This window comes from Salvelinus alpinus, chromosome 1 (assembly GCF_045679555.1).
Source record: "Salvelinus alpinus chromosome 1, SLU_Salpinus.1, whole genome shotgun sequence".
NCBI classification, from domain to species: domain Eukaryota; kingdom Metazoa; phylum Chordata; class Actinopteri; order Salmoniformes; family Salmonidae; genus Salvelinus; species Salvelinus alpinus.
Window position 1 is genome coordinate 56,080,049 of NC_092086.1, and position 19,668 is coordinate 56,099,716.

The 19,668-nt window shown below is 42.9% G+C and overlaps 1 protein-coding gene across 1 annotated transcript in view; it reads left to right on the forward strand.

Moving 5' to 3' along the window:
• The window catches only part of LOC139581136 (procollagen galactosyltransferase 1-like), a 32,578-nt gene that overhangs the window by 9,438 nt on the left and 3,472 nt on the right, over nt 1–19,668 (forward strand). The window contains exons 2-9 of the mRNA XM_071410597.1: nt 10,124–10,234; nt 10,957–11,074; nt 11,819–11,953; nt 12,137–12,341; nt 13,875–13,994; nt 14,278–14,354; nt 14,877–14,983; nt 15,244–15,376. Coding sequence (XP_071266698.1) covers nt 10,124–10,234; nt 10,957–11,074; nt 11,819–11,953; nt 12,137–12,341; nt 13,875–13,994; nt 14,278–14,354; nt 14,877–14,983; nt 15,244–15,376 — 1,006 coding nt within the window. The remainder of the gene's footprint in view (nt 1–10,123; nt 10,235–10,956; nt 11,075–11,818; nt 11,954–12,136; nt 12,342–13,874; nt 13,995–14,277; nt 14,355–14,876; nt 14,984–15,243; nt 15,377–19,668) is intronic.

The following is a 19,668-nucleotide window of genomic DNA, read 5'->3' on the forward strand; positions in this document are numbered from 1 at the left end:
CCTGAACCCAATAGAAAATCTTTGGAGGGAGCCGAAAGTCCGTATTGCCCAGCGACAGCCCCGAAACCTGAAGGATCTGGAGAAGGTCTGTATGGAGGAGTGGGCCAAAATCCCTGCTGCAGTGTGTGCAAACCTGGTCAAGAACTACAGGAAACGTATGATCTCTGTAATTGCAAACTAAGGTTTCTGTACCAAATATTAAGTTCTGCTTTTCTGATGTATCAAATACTTATGTCATGCAATAAAATGCAAATTAATTACTTAAAAATCATACAATGTGATTTTCTGGATTTTTGTTTTAGATTCCTTCTCTCACAGTTGAAGTGTACCTATGATAAAAATTACAGACCTCTACATGCTTTGTAAGTAGGAAAACCTGCAAAATCGTCAGTGTATCAAATACTTGTTCTCCCCACTGTATATATCAATTTTAAAATCACACATTGTTTTTACCAAAGTTAAATGTAATTAACTACGTAACAACATAATGTTATTCGAATGGTAAATCTCTTGATAAACTGGGTAAATGAAGATGGCGTAAGGCCTCACAATACAGGTGAATGCATATTCAATAAGGGTGTGCATGCATTGATTGAGTTATTGAGGGGGGCGGCAGGTAGGTGAACAAGGCAGTTAACCCAAATCAAATCAAATTTTATTTGTCACATACACATGGTTAGCAGATGTTAATGCGAGTGCAGCGAAATGCTTGTGCTTCTAGTTCCGACAATGCAGTAATAACCAACGAGTAATCTAACCTAACAATTCCACAACTACTACCTTATACACACAAGTGTAAAGGGATAAAGAATATGTACATAAAGATATATGAATGAGTGATGGTACAGAACGGCATAGGCAAGATGCAGTAGATGGTATCGAGTACAGTATATACATATGAGATGAGTAATGTAGGGTATGTAAACATAAAAGTGCATAGTTTAAAGTGGCTAGTGATACATGTATTACATAAAGATGGCAAGATGCAGTAGATGATATAGAGTACAGTATATACATATACATTATATTAAGTGGCATTGTTTAAAGTGGCTAGTGATACATTTTTGATCAATTTCCATCAATTCCCATTATTAAAGTGGCTGGAGTTGAGTCAGTATGTTGGCAGCGGCCACTAAATGTTAGTGGTGGCTGTTTAACAGTCTGATGGCCTTGAGATAGAAGCTGTTTTTCAGTCTCGGTCCCTGCTTTGATGCACCTGTACTGACCTCGCCTGCTGGATGATAGCGGAGTGAACAGGCAGTGGCTTGGGTGGTTGTTGTCCTTGATGATCTTTATGGCCTTCCTGTGACATCGGGTGGTGTAGGTGTCCTGGAGGGCAGGTAGTTTGCCCCTAGTGATGCGTTGTGCAGACCTCACTACCCTCTGGAGAGCCTTACGGTTGTGGGCGGAGCAGTTGCCGTACCAGGCGGTGATACAGCCCGACAGGATACTCTCGATTGTGCATCTGTAGAAGTTTGTGAGTGCTTTTGGTGACAAGCCGAATTTCTTCAGCCTCCTGAGGTTGAAGAGGCGCTACTGCGCCTTCTTCACAACGCTGTCTGTGTGGGTGGACCAATTCAGTTTGTCCGTGATGTGTTCCCCGGTAGGCCGTCATTGTAAATAAGAATTTGTTCTTAACTGACTTGCCTAGTTAAATAAAGGTTACAAAAATGTAGCTTGTTTTGGCTAGTCAGTGGAGTGTATCTATGGCGCTACAGATAACAAAATCTGTTTGTCTTCTTCTGAGTATTTTGTAATTGGAATAACACTGGGCTGAACTACACTCCAATGTATTTTAAAAATACAAAATACTTTTCTATAAAAATGTTTTATAGCGGCTCACATCTTGTGGCCCCCCTTTCACCCTTCATTGGTATCAGAAGTCTGATACAGTATGGTGTGATAAGAGCGTCTGATAAATGAACTAAATGTATATGTATAAATGTATGTTGAAGGAAAAAGTACTTGATACAATTGTGATATGTAGTTGTCTCACCTGCATTCGGAAAGTATTCAGACCCCTTGACTTTTTCAACGTTTTGTTACGTTACAGCCCAATTCTAAAATGGATTCTATGAATTTTTTCCCTAATCAATCTACACACAATACCCCATAATGACAAAACAAAAACAGAAATTGTTGCTAATTTATTGAAAATAAGTCAAATTTACATTAGTATTGAGACGCTTTGCTAAGACAGCGCAAAAGGGGCTTCGGGACAAGTCTATGAATGTCCTTGAGTGGCCCAGCCAGAGGCCGGACTTGATGCCGATCGAACATCTCTGGAGAGACCTGAAAATAGCTGTGCAGCGATGCTCCCCATCCAACCTGACATAGCTTGAGAGGATCTGCAGCGAACAATGGGGGAAATTCCCCAAATACAGGTGTGCCAAGCTTGTAGCATCATACCCAAGAAGACTCAAGCCTGTAATTGCTGCCAAATGTGCTTCAACAAAGTACTGAGTAAAGTGTCGAATACCTATGTAGATGTCATATTTCAGTTTTTTTTGTTTTATACATTTGCTAACATTTCTAAAAACCTGTTTTTGTTTTGTCATTATGGGATATTGTGTATAGATAGATGAGGGGGGAAAACGATTTCATCCATTTTAGAATAAGACGTAACAAAATGTGGAAAAAGTTAAGGGGTCTGAATACTTTCCAAATGCACTGTATCTTAAGATGAATGCACTATTTGTAATTCACTCTGGATAAGAGCGTCTACTAAATGACTAAAATGTAAATGTAAAAATGAACAATTGCAAAGCATGCTGAGTATTATTCTAATGAGCTCCGCCCTGAAACAAGGCCAATAATAAACCTAGTGTGCTTTGCAGTTCAGTTCGGTTGACATATACATTTTGGTCATTTAGCAGACACTCTTATCCAGAGTGACTTGCCCAACTAAGGTAGATAAACAACAATATATTACAGTCATAGCAAGAAACGTTTTTGTAACTGTTACTGAGAATGTTGTTGCTGTTCGTGCCAGCTACTTGCAAATTTATTTTGTTATTTTAAAATACAAAAAACATGTATTTTAATAAAATACATTACAAAATATAAATATTTTTTTAGTTTATTTTGATACATTGATCTTTATGGTATTTTGTATCTGTATGTTGTAATTGTATTTAGTAATTTTTGTCCATCCCTGCTACTGATCAACGTTTGCATAGGTGCATCACTCCAGCATGTCACGCCTGTATGGAAGGACGTCATTATAGGCACTGCTCTTAGTTTGAGAATATAAAATAACATCTATTCAATGCAAATGGGTCTACATTTAAGTCATGATTTGTGATCACGGATACTTATGAAACTAGTATTTTTTTGTCATTTTCCATGATCGGGAATAAGTCTTTTTTTCAGCTGTCAGGAGCATCTCTAAACAACTCAGCTGCAAAGACGAAATTCCAAACAACTCAATTGGCTATTTCAGCTATGTGTTAAGAAATGGGCGGGTTGTAACTTGATCCTACTGCTACGATTCGATAGAGCGAGGCTGTAACTCCGCTCCCTTTCACATCTCATCATATCTCTCTCCATCGCTCATACACTACATTGACAAAAGTATGGGGACACCATTTCAAATTTGTGGATTCAGCTATTTCAGCTACACCCGTTCACACAGCCATGTAATCTCAATAGACAAACATTGGCAGTAGAATGGCCTGTACTGAGGAGCTCACTGACTTTCAACGTGGAACCGTCATAGGATGCCACCTTTCCAACAAGTCAGTACGTCAAATTTCTGCCCTGCTAGAGCTGCCTCGGTCAACTGTAAGTGCTGTTATTGTGAAGTGGAAACGTCTAGGAGCAACAATGGCTCAGCCGCAAAGTGGTTAGCCACACAATCTCACTACCGAGTTCCAAACTGCCTCTGGAAGCAACATCAGCACAATAACTTTTCGTATGGGAGCTTCATGAAATGGGTTCAATGGCCGAGCAGCCGCACGCACGCACACAAGCCTAAGCCTGTCCACATACTTTTGGTCATGTACTTGGTCCACATACTTTTTGTCCCTGTACCTAAGAAAGCAAAGGTTCTTGAACTAAATGACTATCGCCCTGTAGCACTCACCTCTGTCATCATGAAGTGCTTTGAGAGGTAGGAAACAACATCTCCTCTTCACTGATCCTCAACACTGGGGCGCCACAAGGGTGCGTGCTCAGCCCCCTCCTGTACTCCCAATTCACCCATGACTGTGTGGCCAAGCACGCCTCCAACTCAATCATCAAGTTTACAGATGACACAACAGTAGTAGGCTTGATTACCAACAATGATGAGACTGCATACAGGGAGGAGGTGAGGGCTCTGGGAGTGTGGTGCCAGGAAAATAACCTCTCATTCAACGTCAACAAAAGTTGACTAAAGAGATGATCGTGGACTTCAGGAAACAGCAGAGGAAGCACCCCCCCTATCCACATCGATAGGACCGCAGTGGAGAAGGTGGAAAACTTCAAGTTCCTTGGTGTATACATCACTGACAGACTGAAACGGTCCACCCACACAGACAGTGTGGTGAAGAAGGCGCAACAGCGCCTCTAACCTCAGGAGGCTAAATAAATAACAGCTTCTATCTCAAGGCCATCAGACTGCTAAACAGCCATCACTAGCACATCAGAGGTGGCTGCCTATAGACATAGATTAGGAATCACTGGCCACTTTTAGAAATGGATCACTAGCCACTTTAATAATGTTTCTGTATCTAGCAATACTCATCTCATATGTATAAACTGCATTCCACACAATTCTACGGTATCTTAGTCACTTTTAAATTGTGTTTACATATTGCATCTCCCATTTCATATGTGTGTATATACTGTATTGTATTCTATACTACACTACTGACTGTTAAACAGCCATCTCCAGCACATCAGAGGCTGCTGCCTATAGACATAGATTAGGAATAACTGGCCACTTTAAGGAAATGAAACACTAGCCACTTTAATAATGTCTCCGTGTCTTGCATTACTCATCTCATATGTATAAACTGTACTCTATACTATTCTACAGTGTCTTAGTCACTTTAATTATGTGTAAATATTGCATCACCCATCTCATATGTATATACTATGCCACTGTATCTTAGTCCAATGCCGCTCTAACATATACAGTGGGGAGAACAAGTATTTGATACACTGCCGATTTTGCAGGTTTTCCTACTTACAAAGCATGTAGAGGTCTGTAATTTTTATCATAGATACACTTCAACTGTGAGAGACAGAATCTAAAACAAAAATCCAGAAAATCACATTGTATGATTTTTAAGTAATTCATTTGCATTTTATTGCATGACATAAATATTTGATACATCAGAAAAGCAGAACTTAATATTGGGTACAGAAACCTTTGTTTGCAATTACAGAGATCATACGTTTCCTGTAGTTCTTGACCAGGTTTGTACACACTGCAGCAGGGATTTTGGCCCACTCCTCCATACAGACGTTCTCCAGATCCTTCAGGTTTCGGGGCTGTCGCTGGGCAATACGGACTTTCAGCTCCCTCCAAAGATTTTCTATTGGGTTCAGGTCTGGAGACTGGGTAGGCCACTCCAGGACCTTGAGATGCTTCTTACGGAGCAACTCCTTAGTTGCCCTGGCTGTGTGTTTCGGGTCGTTGTCATGCTGGAAGACCCAGCCACGACCCATCTCAATGCTCTTACTGAGGGAAGGAGGTTGTTGGCCAAGATCTCGCGATACATGGCCCCATCCATCCTCCCCTCAATACAGTGCAGCCGCCCTGTGCCCTTTGCAGAAAAGCATCCCCAAAGAATGATGTTTCCACCTCCATGCTTCACGGTTGGGATGGTGTTCTTGGGGTTGTACTCATCCTTCTTCTTCCTCCAAACACGGCGAGTGGAGTTTAGACCAAAAAGCTCTATTTTTGAATCATCAGACCACAGGACCTTCTCCCATTCCTCCTCTGGATCATCCAGATGGTCATTGGCAAACTTCAGACGGGCCTGGACATGCGCCTGCTTGAGCAGGGGGACCTTGTGTGCGCTGCAGGATTTTAATCCATGACGGCGTAGTATGTTACTAATGGTTTTCTTTGAGACTGTGGTCCCAGCTCTCTTCAGGTCATTGACCAGGTCCTGCCGTGTAGTTCTGGGCTGATCCCTCACCTTCCTCATGATCATTGATGCCCCACGAGGTGAGATCTTGCATGGAGCCCCAGACCGAGGGTGATTGACCATCATCTTGAACTTCTTCTATTTTCTTCTATTTTCTAATAATTGCGCCAACAGTTGTTGCCTTCTCACCAAGATGCTTGCCTATTGTCCTGTAGCCCATCCCAGCCTTGTGCAGGTCTACAATTTTATCCCTGATGTCCTTACACAGCTTTCTGGTCTTGGCCATTGTGGAGAGGTTGGAGTCTGTTTGATTGAGTGTGTGGACAGGTGTCTTTTATACAGGTAACGAGTTCAAACAGGTGCAGTTAATACAGGTAATGAGTGGAGAACAGGAGGGCTTCTTAAAGAAAAACTAACAGGTCTGTGAGAGCCGGAATTCTTACTGGTTGGTAGGTGATCAAATACTTATGTCATGCAATAAAATGCAAATTAATTACTTAAAAATCATACAATGTGATTTTCTGGATTTTTGTTTTAGATTCCGTCTCTCACAGTTGAAGTGTACCTATGATAAAAATTACAGACCTCTACATGCTTTGTAAGTAGGAAAACCTGCAAAATCGGCAGTGTATCAAATACTTGTTCTCCCCACTGTATGTATATATATACACTGCTCAAAAAAATAAAGGGAACACTAAAATAACACATCCTAGATCTGAATGAATGAAATATTCTTATTAAATACTTTTTTCTTTACATAGTTGAATGTGCTGACAACAAAATCACACAAAAATTATCAATAGAAATCAGATTTATCAACCAATGGAGGTCTGGATTTGGAGTCACACTCAAAATTAAAGTGGAAAACCACAATACAGGCTGATCCAACTTTGATGTAATGTCCTTTAAACAAGTCAAAATGAGGCTCAGTAGTGTGTGTGGCCTCCACGTGCCTGTATGACCTCCCTACAACGCCTGGGCATGCTCCTGATGAGGTGGCGGATGGTCTCCGGAGGGATCTCCTCCCAGACCTGGACTAAAGCATCCGCCAACTCCTGGACAGTCTGTGGTGCAACGTGGCGTTGGTGGATGGAGTGAGACATGATGTCCCAGATGTGTTCAATTGGATTCAGGTCTGGGGAACGGGCGGGCCAGTCCATAGCATCAATGCCTTCCTCTTGCAGGAACTGCTGATACACTCCAGCCACATGAGGTCTAGCATTGTCTTGCATTAGGAGGAACCCAGGGCCAACCGCACCAGCATATGGTCTCACAAGGGGTCTGAGGATCTCATCTCGGTACCTAATGGCAGTCAGGCTACCTCTGGCGAGCACATGGAGGGCTGTGCGGCCCCCAAAGAAATGCCACCCCACACCATGACTGACCCACCGCCAAATCGGTCATGCTGGAGGATGTTGCAGGCAGCAGAACGTTCTCCACGGCGTCTCCAGACTCTGTCACATCTGTCACGTGCTCAGTGTGAACCTGCTTTCATCTGTGAAGAGCACAGGGCGCCAGTGGCGAATTTGCCAATCTTGGTGTTCTCTGGCAAATGCCAAACGTCCTGCACGGTGTTGGGCTGTAAGCACAACCCCCACCTGTGGACGTCGGGCCCTCATACCACCCTCATGGAGTCTGTTTCTGACCGTTTGAGCAGACACATGCACATTTGTGGCCTGCTGGAGGTCATTTTGCAGGGCTCTAGCAGTGCTCCACCTGCTCCTCCTTGCACAAAGGCGGAGGTAGCGGTCCTGCTGCTGGGTTGTTGCCCTCCTACGGCCTCCTCCACGTCTCCTGATGTACTGGCCTGTCTCCTGGTAGCGCCTCCATGCTCTGGACACTACCCTGACAGACACAGCAAACCTTCTTGCCACAGCTCGCATTGATGTGCCATCTTGGATGAGCTGCACTACCTGAGCCACTTGTGTGGGTTGTAGACTCCGTCTCATGCTACCACTAGAGTGAAAGCACCGCCAGCATTCAAAAGTGACCAAAACATCAGCCAGGAAGCATAGGAACTGAGAAGTGGTCTGTGGTCACCACCTGCAGAACCACTCCTTTATTGGGGGTGTCTTGCTAATTGCCTATAATTTCCACCTTTTGTCTATTCCATTTGCACAACAGCATGTGAAATTTATTGTCAATCAGTGTTGCTTCCTAAGTGGGCAGTTTGATTTCACAGAAGTGTGATTGACTTGGAGTTACATTGTGTTGTTTAAGTGTTCCCTTTATTTTTTTGAGCAGTGTATATATATTTCATCCATTCCTTACTTAGATTTACGTGTTTTTGAGCATTTGTTGTGAAACTTAGATATTACTTGTTAGATATACTGTACTGTCGGAGCTAGAAGCACGATGTAGTGTATCACTTGTTGCTGTTTATTGCGATGACATTTGCTACCAAGCCATAAATGTGCATAATATCTAGCAAGGAGAGCGAAGGTAGGAAAAACTATGCAAGTCAATATACGGATACGATTGCAGCTGGTCAGATCGGCAAACCAGTAAATAGAAAACGTTACTCAGCAAGTCAGATGGCTCGTTGCCGAAAATAGTGCATGTAGCTAGCTAGCCACATTTGCTATTAGCTCCTATCTGATATCTTAGCACCATGTTTATCTAGCCAGCTAGAGAGCAATAGTAAAGATCATTAGACAAAGGGTATGAGAAAATGAATGTTTTTGTCACTTTTTGGGGATAGGCCTCTGGTATACACATGCATAGGAGATCTGATACGTTTTGCTCTATGATACCATTTTCATCAGCTAATGTCACTTTTTGTGAATTTTGTAATAAAAAAGCACACAAGGCTTTATAATTCATAAAAGGTCATGTTAACTGAGTGATTTTATTTCATAGAACAAAACGTATATTATCTCCTAAGCCTGTGTTAACTTCAGGGTTCTGATCTAGAAGCACGGTTTTGACTGCTCCTACAGTTTTGCATCGGTACTACAGTTTAACTAATGCCCCGGCCCAAAAAGACGATTTCCATACATAGATTTCCACAAAGAGAAGTCAGATTAGAAAATTCCTAATAAGACACTTTAGTCATCGCCTTTGTGTTTTTCATCACTCACAGGCGAAGATATTACAATTTTATATTTATCCAATGTCTGACATGTTTTTGGGTGACTTGATGACGTCGTCGCTTCTCGCGCTGCTCTCTGTGCGCGCTGAGTGCTAGTGCGCATGTATTATTGGTCCGTCTAAAGCGGACGCTGGATTGGCCCAGTGTCGCCCGGGTTAGGGGAGGGTTTGGCCGGCTGGGATGTCCTTGTCGCATCGCGCTCTAGTGACTCCTTGTGGCGGCCGGGCGCATCCAGCTGTACGGTGTTTCCTCCGACACATTGGTGCGGCTGGCTTCCGGGTTAAGCGAGCAGTGTGTCAAGAAGCAGTGCGGCTTGGCAGTGTCGTGTTTCGGAGGACGCACCTTCGACTCTCCCGAGTCCGTACGGGAGTTGCAGCGATGGAACAAGACTAGAAAAGGCCAATATCGGCGGATATATCGGCCCGACTGATTATCAGTCGTTCTCTAGTTGTAACAGGATTCCCCGTTCCTATTCACATAGGCGGAAAGATGTGGTTTGAGTTGGAACCGCCGCAGAATGGAATCAGGCACGCAAACTGTCAGTCTGGCACAATAACTCTCTCAAACACACACACACAGTCCTTTTCAGTAGCTAATAACCATGAAGTTTCACTTCCCCAGCATTCTTGCTGGGGAAGTAACCCGGCAAGGATGGGTGATGGATATTAGAGCTGCTTTGGTATGGGCATACGACATGCTTGTATGCAATTCAATGCTGGAATCGGTATCCCACGGCTCCTGACAATAGGCCACAATGAAGTGAACACTGAAGTACTGTCATCTGAGGCCTGATATGCTCTTTCACATTCACTGTCTCTACTTTATTCAGGTCTACTTCCAATGCCACGTCTCCTATAAACGTCTGTGTGTGTATCTATGTGCTTATTACCTCTTGCACTGTTGACCAGGAAAGGAAAAAATTGTAATGTGCCTCTGTCGCTGCGTTGTACAGGGTAGCGACGGACCACAATGTGGACAACACTACAGCCATCCTGCGTGACTGGCTCGTCAAGGTCCAAAAACTGTACCACTATGTGGAGTGGAGGCCGCAGGAGGAGCCCACGTGAGTTCCTCTCATGTTCACTTTATAAACTGTGTGTGTTTCTGTATCTATCTGTCTCATTTATACAGGAGAGGTAACACTTTATATTACATTTATAAGTCATTTATAGATGGTTAATATGTGAGTTATAAACTACATATTAACTATGTATAAACCCTTAACATCCTCCTTAAAGACACCTTAATGTACAGTGTCACCGGAGAGCCACCTTAATGTAAAGTGTTACGGAGAGGCACCTTAATGTAAAGTGTCACCGGAGAGGCGCCTGCATGTAAAGTGTTACGGAGAGGCACCTTAATGTAAAGTGTTACGTAGAGGCACATTAATGTAAAGTGTTACGTAGAGGCACATTCATGTAAAGTGTTACGTAGAGGCACATTCATGTAAAGTGTTACGGAGAGGCACATTCATGTAAAGTGTTACGGAGAGGCACATTCATGTAAAGTGTTACGGAGAGGCACATTCATGTAAAGTGTTACGTAGAGGCACATTCATGTAAAGTGTTACGTAGAGGCACATTCATGTAAAGTGTTACGTAGAGGCACATTCATGTAAAGTGTTACGGAGAGGCACATTCATGTAAAGTGTTACGGAGAGGCACATTCATGTAAAGTGTTACGGAGAGGCACATTCATGTAAAGTGTTACGGAGAGGCACCTTGCTGTAAATTGTTCCCAGAGAGGATGTACTGAATGTCCTGTTTGATTATGTTTGTCACTCAGAGAGTACCAGGATGCAGACAGTCCGAAGCAGTGGACCAACCTCCGCTATGCACACGTGATGAAGCTACGGCAGGCAGCACTGGACTCCGCAAGAGACATGTGGGCAGACTACTTCATGGTACTTCTTTCTCCAGTCTCCATGACGGCCCCACCCTCTTTTACAGATAAACCGGGTGCGTCCCGAACGGCACCCTATTCCCTACATAGTGTGTAGGGAATAGGGTGCCATTTGAGGCGCTGTCAAGTCTTTCTCCACGACGACCCGCCCTATTTTACGGAGGTGCAGAGTTCTCCTTATAAGAACAATAACGCAGTAAGAGAGCAGCAGGAGTCATGTTTTGCTGTCTCACTTCTGGTTTAGAGGAAACCAATTCATCTGGCTTGGTGTTACTATGTACCATTCTGTAACAAACCTGGCTGAATCTTAAATATGACAGCTTTGAGTTCTATTCTTGCACCCCAAAGCATGAACACGTTGTCCAGGACTCGCAGGGGTATAATTTTGGGAAGGAGTGAAAACACAGATGAGGAAGTTTTGTTCTTGAAATGTGCCTTTTGTCATCAGTAATGTTGTGCAATTAAAGCTGGGTTAAAATAGAGCAGCTAAAGTTTATGAATGAAAACAAATACTATTTGAAACCAGGTCTGTGGCCAATACTGCCTCTTCATTCTAACACTGGTTCTGGTGGCTGGACTTAGGCTAAAATGACATCCATTGTTCAAAGTGTCACTAGAGAGGATTGGCATTGCAGAGTGATGTTTAAAGCGTGAAGTGGATTAAGTGTCTCACTGTTCCCTCTCCCCGTTCTATCACACTCTCACACACACACACTCACACCCTCTTCCACTCTCCCCTGTCGAGGTGGCGGACTGTGATAACCTATTGACCAATCCTAATGTACTGTGGAAGCTCATCAAGGAGAAGAAGACCATCGTAGCTCCCATGTTAGAGTCCCGTGCAGCCTACTCCAACTTCTGGTGTGGCATGACCTCCCAGGTATGCTACTATGTGTGTGTGTGTGGGTGTGTGTGTGTGTGTGCTTGTGTGCAGGCGTGCGGTCGTGTCCTCCCCAGATACTTTGCATGCGATCATGCATTAAAGTGAGAGCACAATAACCTTGATTGAAGCGCCTAGAAGTGCTCATCGTATTCTGAACAGTTCTCCCTCGTCCTCCTCCAGGGTTACTATAAGCGCACCCCGGCCTACATCCCTATGAGAAAGCAGGTGCGTAAAGGATGCTTTGCGGTTCCCATGGTGCACTCCACCTTCCTGATTGACTTGAGGAAGGAGGCGTCACGCCAGCTGGCCTTCCACCCCCCTCACCCAGACTACAGCTGGGCCTTCGATGACATCATTGTCTTCGCCTTCTCCGCTCACATGGCAGGTACTGTTAACGTGTTCTCTCTCTTCTCTCCTGTTTAGTAGCTTTCACATACAATACTGCATGATAATGATTTGGTGCACTTCATTGTGTTTGCCCTCTACGCTCGCATGGCAGGTAGGCCTACTGCTGTTATTCTGTTCACATGGCAGGTAGGCCTGCTGTGGTTATTCTGGTCACATGGCAGGTAGGCCTGCTGTGGTTATTCTGTTCAAATGGCAGGTAGGCTTGCTGTGATTATTGTGATCACATGGCAGGTAGGCCTGCTGTGGTTATTCTGTTTTACATGGCAGGTAGGCCTGCTGTGGTTATTCTGTTTTACATGGTAGGTAGGCCTGCTGTGGTTACTCTGTTTTGCATGGCAGGTAGGCCTGCTGTAGTTATTCTGTTTTACATGGCAGGTAGGCCTGCTGTGGTTATTCTGTTCACATGGCAGGTAGGCCTGCTGTGGTTATTCTGTTTTACATGGAAGGTAGTCCTGCTGTGGTTATTCTGTTTTACATGGCATGTAGACTTACTGTGGATATTCTGTTTTACATGGCAGGTAGTCCTACTGCTGTTATTCTGTTTACATGGCAGGTAGGCCTGCTGTGGTTATTCTGTTTTACATGGCAGGTAGGCCTGCTGTGGTTATTCTGTTTTACATGGTAGGTAGGCCTGCTGTAGTTATTCTGTTTTGCATGGCAGGTAGGCCTGCTGTAGTTATTCTGTTCACATGGCAGGTAGGCCTGCTGTAGTTATTCTGTTTCACATGGCAGGTAGTCCTGCTGTGGTTATTCTGTTTTACATGGCATGTAGACTTACTGTGGATATTCTGTTTTACATGGCAGTTAGTCCTACTGCTGTTATTCTGTTTACATGGCAGGTAGGCCTACTGCTGTTATTCTCTTCACATGGCAGGTAGGCTTACTGTGTTTATTCTGTTTTACATGGCAGGTAGGCCTACTGCTGTTATTCTGTTCACAGGGCAGGTAGGCCTACTGCTGTTATTCAGGATTGCTACCTTTTAGATCCGAGTTTTCCACAACAGTAATGAATAAGATTATATGGACAGGGAGGACCTGATTCTAGATCAGCTCTCCGCCTCCCACAGGCGCTTTGTGAATAGGCTGAGGCTACGACTATGTAGATTTCACCCCTGCCCCACCCCCGTCCCGCCCCTCAGGGGACTTCTTTCTCAAATCTAAGGATCAGAAATCACGTTCTGCACGTGTTTTTTTTGTTGTCTTTTTTTGTGCAAAATTCCTGGGGGGTTAACAGACAGTGGTGAGTTTCCAGAGTCAGTTTTTTCTAATTCTATCCATAGACATAGTGTATGCTTTGTGTAAGATATCTTAATTATACTTTTGCATAAATACATAAGTGTCATCTTTTTAAGGATTATATTTTTAGGCGTGACACAAAGAACCTCATCTACAGTGACACTTGTAGTGTGAATAGCCATAGCAAAGCAACGTGTAAATGTTTGTAGTAACCTTGTCGTTAATAACAAACGTCTCTTCTCCCGCTACACTACTCTTCCTCCGTCTTCCACAGATGTGCAGATGTTCCTATGTAACAGAGAGACTTATGGGTATTTCCCCGTGCCACTGCGAGCCCACAACTCCCTGACAGACGAAGCAGAGAGCTTCCTACATTCCTTGTTGGAGGTCAATGGTGAGTGTTATGTCATATTGTCACAGGTCAAAAGGTAGTCGGCTCTAATGTCCATACTAGCATCCGAATGGGCAAAACTGGTCGAAATGACGTCTTTTTGACGTCTCACTGGGTTACCACTTAGGATGGATGCTCAATACATTGCCTCATTCTAAGTGGTAGGCCAGTGTGGATATCGGAACACAGCTGGAAGTTGGAGCTTTTCGTTCTTCTCTAACTTATGTTACTGGTCAGCGTGTGAGTTGTTTCTCATTCCTATCATTTTTCTCCTTTCTCACGTTAGTGCGGAACCCTCATGTGCTGCCCTCGGAGTACATCCCGGCCCCCATAAAGATACAAGATAAACTGGGCTTTGATGAGGTGGGATATGAGCCAGCTCAGAATGTGGTTGCTGAGTTTATTGACCCCTAGCCCCTATGCCCACATTGTCAAACTCTTTCAATGGAGGTTGAGTGTCTGCGGGTTTTCAAGATCACTGATTAGTTAAGAACGCCCCTTGCGTGGTTGTCTAGCTCTTAATTGGACACAATCGAAAGTAAATGACAAAAACCAGCAGACACTCGACCCTCCATGGAATGAGTTTGACACCTCTGCCCTAGGCACTCCTGAAGATGTGTAAGGATCTAATGGCATTAAGCAGTAAGGCAATTGCTTCACCATGTCTTCTGGTAGGCTCGGAAAGAATTGTCAACACATTTCATACACCTATCCAATTGTTTCCGAGTGTCTAAGGGTAACTGTCGTTTTGGAATTTATCACTAGAATTAAGAATGTCTCTTTTGCACCCTTCAGCTCGAAATGACTCCCTCTTTGGGTGTCATTTGGTATTGCATGTATTGACTCACTACCGTACAGTAAGGCCCATGTATTGCGTGTGTGCAGGTGTTCATGATCAACCTAAAGAAACGGACCGACCGGCGGGATCGCATGCTGAGGACTCTGTACGAGCAAGAGATTGCCTGCAAGGTCATTCAAGCGGTGGACGGCAAGTAAGTTGACCCCTTTTTGGAGGTACTCCTCTCTCTGCACGTCATACACTTCATGTACCATTAAAGGTAGACTCAGTGATGGGACATCACACACAGCAGAAGTTGCCTCACTGTTTATAATGTCATGTCGCTAAGTCTTCAAGCGCTCAAAATGACCCTGTTTTTTCTCTCTCCATCTCTATTTGTGTCTCTCTTTATCTCTGTCTCTTTCTCTCTTACCCCCCCCCCCCCTCTCCTGCCCCTCCCTCTCTCCCCCTCAGAGCGATGAACATCAGTGAGATCAATGCCCTGGGGATCCACATGCTACCAGGCTACAGTGATCCGTATCACGGCAGGCCCCTCACTAAGGGAGAGCTGGGCTGCTTCCTCTCACACTACAACATCTGGAAAGAGGTGAGCCCTGCAGCTGCAGGCCAGGGTAGTGTTCAGTAGGGACAACATTTTTAGAAACGGTGTGAAACAGGGGAGGTAGTACCTGAACTTGTCCAATAAGAACACATATTTTCATTATTTGTTCAATAAAGTTTTGCTTCAGTGTGCTTTCCTAATGAATACATTAGGGTTGGGCTCAATTCATCATATTATTGAGAATGGCTCAAATTCTTGAATTTAATTTGAATTGAATTGAATTTGAATTGAAGTAGTAAACCGGATACAGAATTGCAATTCAAATTTGAATGAAAGAAAATAGAATTTAATTCAATGAAATTCAAATGCCTCTTCTATTCTACAGTACATCTTGCACATAAAACATCAAACATGTTGTGATATCCATGCAGGATAAATTCTTAAAATGAATGGCCAAGGAAAACAAAACCTGTATGCAAATAACATTGAAAAAGGACATTGGCCTGTATGCGAATAAGTTATATTTCATTAATCACTGAAACTGTTCAATTTGGGGGAAATACAATATTTCCCAGAATGTATTAGTTTAACCCTCAAGTTGACCCAGAGGCCTTCAAAAAGAAGCCAAAGAAATGAAATGGTTGGTGGAAATATCATTGGCTATTCTAGTGATATAGTCTTTGGTATCTGGAAGTGTGACCTGTCAGATTCAATGAAACTCTCATGTTCTATGATTTCTTTTACTTAAATTAGACTTCACTCAAATTCAACATCCTGTAGGGTGTGGCCTATTCAATTCAAAATTCAACGCATGCTGGGATGTGTTTTTCAATGATGTTAAAGGTAATTATGATGCAACTATGATGGTGATACGATATGGATTACAATTATCATCCTGAATATTAAGGCTATACACACTACATGTTACACACATAGACACTCAACCATGCAAATTGGCAGGGTTATTATTTATTTGGACAACACACATTATAGTCTTACTCTTATTGTCACGGTTTTCTAAAGTAGAACCCAGAAGCAGACCAGGACAAGGAGAGTAGGACGAAGGTGAGTATTTATTTACAAGTTTAAACGTAGAGGTAGAAAGATCCAGGTGGCGGAGCGGGCAGCGGAGGTGAGTTGATGGGAGTGAATAGGCAGATCCAAGGGAGTAACAGAAGCCACCGACGACCAGGCAGGGATGGGGTGAGTGTTCCGGGTGAATGATGTTCATGGGTAACGATCCGGCAGGGAATGGATGGCAGGTCAGAGCTTATGAAGTGGAGGGGTGATGATCAGGACCAGGTGTGCAGATAGCTGATGGGATACAGGTGCGGGTAATCAGAGATCTCCCAACTAGCTACGTCGCCCGGCAACCAGACAGGGTACGTTCCAGGACACTGGAAAAACACTCCAGGACAGAACACAGGCAAAAACAGACTCAGGAAGCGGGATTCGTGACACTTATACAGACATCGTACACACTCTCACTAAATCACATCCAATATCATACACATCAACCTACTTAGATTTACTACACACATAATATCTTGTCTCAATTTTCTAACATCTGTGGCATTGGCTCACAGGCAACAGAATAAAACAAATATTGCTAGAACTTATTTCTTGAGTTTTAAATATCAGACATTTGAAAGCTCTAGTTTTGACCTCTGATAGCAGTAACTTTACAAGCACTAATTATGGTCAATTTAGACTGAGAATAGTATCTAGTTATGGTAAGGGATTAAATAAATATAGCCAGTTATAATTGTTAAGTACCTCAATGGACCGTAAAGGAAATCACTCTACAAACTATCATCACCGTATAAATATTATGGACACATTAGAAATAGTGGATATTTAGAGACTAAAAAACCCAGACCTAGTGAGATATACATGGGAGAGACTTAATCAAGCTAGTCGTCTTCATTATTTTCATGTCTCTTTCACTCTTGCAAAAAGGTTAAAAAAGCTTTGATAGGAGACAGAATGCGATAGGATCATCATCTAATTGGCTTTCACATAACTTAATAGAATTTCCACGTGGACGGGGATATTTAATCAAAGTTTACTGGAGAACTACATATTTTTAACTAAGACAAAATCATTTATAACTGAATGTTTCCAGTATAATATAGGTTCAACAAATCACATTATTGTTTGGGATACCTTTTAAATGTACCTTCAGCGGTCATTCAAGTCAATAATAAATAGGCCGTTTCTGGCTAAAGAGACAGGACTAACAAGGTAAATAAATGAACTAATAGTACAGGTAGATAGCAATAAAAACAATACTACAGAAATACAAAATAAGTTAGAGGAAAAACAAAAAGAAGTAGAGGGACTTATTCAAGAACGATCTAATGTAATCTATTACAAAAATAAAGCAAACTGGATGGAATATGGAGAAAAATGCACAAAATTCTTCCTGAATCTCCAACACAGGAACGCTAACAAAAATAACTTGCAGAAACTCGTTACTGAAGACGGAGTCATCAATGATTCTCCAAATTATATTTTAAAAGAGGAAGCTAAATATTTTAAGCAGATGTTCTCATTTCCGTCTCATCCTCTCCCACTGAATGAAGATTACGGGAAGGAATTCTTTCCAAATAATACAAAAATGGAAAATTAACAAATGTACAGAAAGATCAGTGCGAAGGTCAAATTACAGACGAAGAACTTTGAGGCTATTAATTCCTTTCAGTCTGGAAAAACCCCAAGGCTTGTGTTTTGCGGGTTCTATTTAATGAAGCTGCCAGTTGAGGACTTGTGAGGCGTCTGTTTCTCAAACTAGACACTCTAATGTACTTGTCCTCTTGCTCAGTTGTGCACCAGGGCCTCCCACTCCTCTTTATATTCTGGTTAGAGCCAATTTGCGCTGTTCTGTGAAGGGAGTAGTACCAGATCTTCAGTTTCTTGGCAATTTCTCGCATGAAATAGCCTTAATTTCTGAGAACTAGAATAGACTGATGAGTTTCAGAAGAAAGTTCTTTGTTCCTGGCCATTTTGAGCCTGTAATCGAACCCCAAAATGCTGATGCTCCAGATACTCAACTAGTCTAAAGAAGGCCAGTTTTATTTCTTCTTTAGTCAGCACAACAGTTTTCAGCTCTGCTAACATAATTGCAAAAGGGTTTTCTAATGATCAATTCGCCTCTTAAATGATAAACTTGGATTAGCTTACACAACGTGCCATTGGAACACAGGAGTGATGGTTGCTGAAAATGGGCCTCTGTGCGCCTATGTAGATATTCCATAGAAAATCTGCTGTTTCCAGCTACAATAGTCATCTACACTGTATTTCTGATCAATTTGATGTTATTTTAATGGCCCAAAAAATTGCTTTTCTTTCAAGAACAAGGACATTTCTAAGTGACCTGGTAGTGTATGAACGGTAGTGTATGTTGCGTAGAAATCCTAAGAGGGTGGCCAGCAGAGATAGGTGGGATGGTCTGAGGGAAGCTGACGGTTGGGATGTGGAATTGGAGACAAGTGGGAGTGAAGTTGCTGGGCGGCAGATTGACCATCATTCTAAGATAAAATTATAAAAAATAAAGTCAAAATAAAACATAATAAAAGGTACGTTTGAATGACTCTGAGGGGCAATGTTTTTACAGATAATTCTGGTTTGCTTGAGGCTGATGCCTTGCAGGTGTTTGTACACATGTATATACACACACTCATTCAAATACACACGGACACACACACATGTAAATAGTGCCAGACATGCACTCAAACATATACAGTTGTCCTTGCTGTTGTGATTTTAGTTGTCCTTGATGTCCTTTGTTTTTTGTATTGTTGTTTTCTGTTTTCCTTTGTCTTTTTTCTCTTTAGTTAATTTTCTTGGTTGTTGGTGCATTAGGGGTTTTTTTTGGGGTGGGAAATGGAATTAATTACAGACCCCTCCCACAGGGGGGGCTGTGGGAGGGGTCTCGGATGGTTGAGGGGCAGCTATTGGGGAACTGTGGGGGGATCTTGGAGGGTTCGGGTCCCCGTTTTTGGCCTTGTGGGAGATCTGTCGACATGCCCTTGAGCAGGGCATTGACCCTGGATACTTCTGTGTGTCGCTCTGAATGGGAATCTGTTGGATGACTGGTGTGTAGTTGTTGAGCAGCTTCACTGCAAGTATATTGTATGTTTTTTTGAATCCATATTTATTTAATTTTTTTTTAACTGATGAGTTGAATATGGAGTCAATTCCAAAATTCTGAATTGAGCCCAACCCTGGAACACACCTCTGACTGCCACTCTCAGGTATAGATAGAGTGTACATCCGTTTCTTTGCGTCCTCTGAATGTGACGGTCGCTGTTTTCTCTCTGTCTATCTCTGTGTGT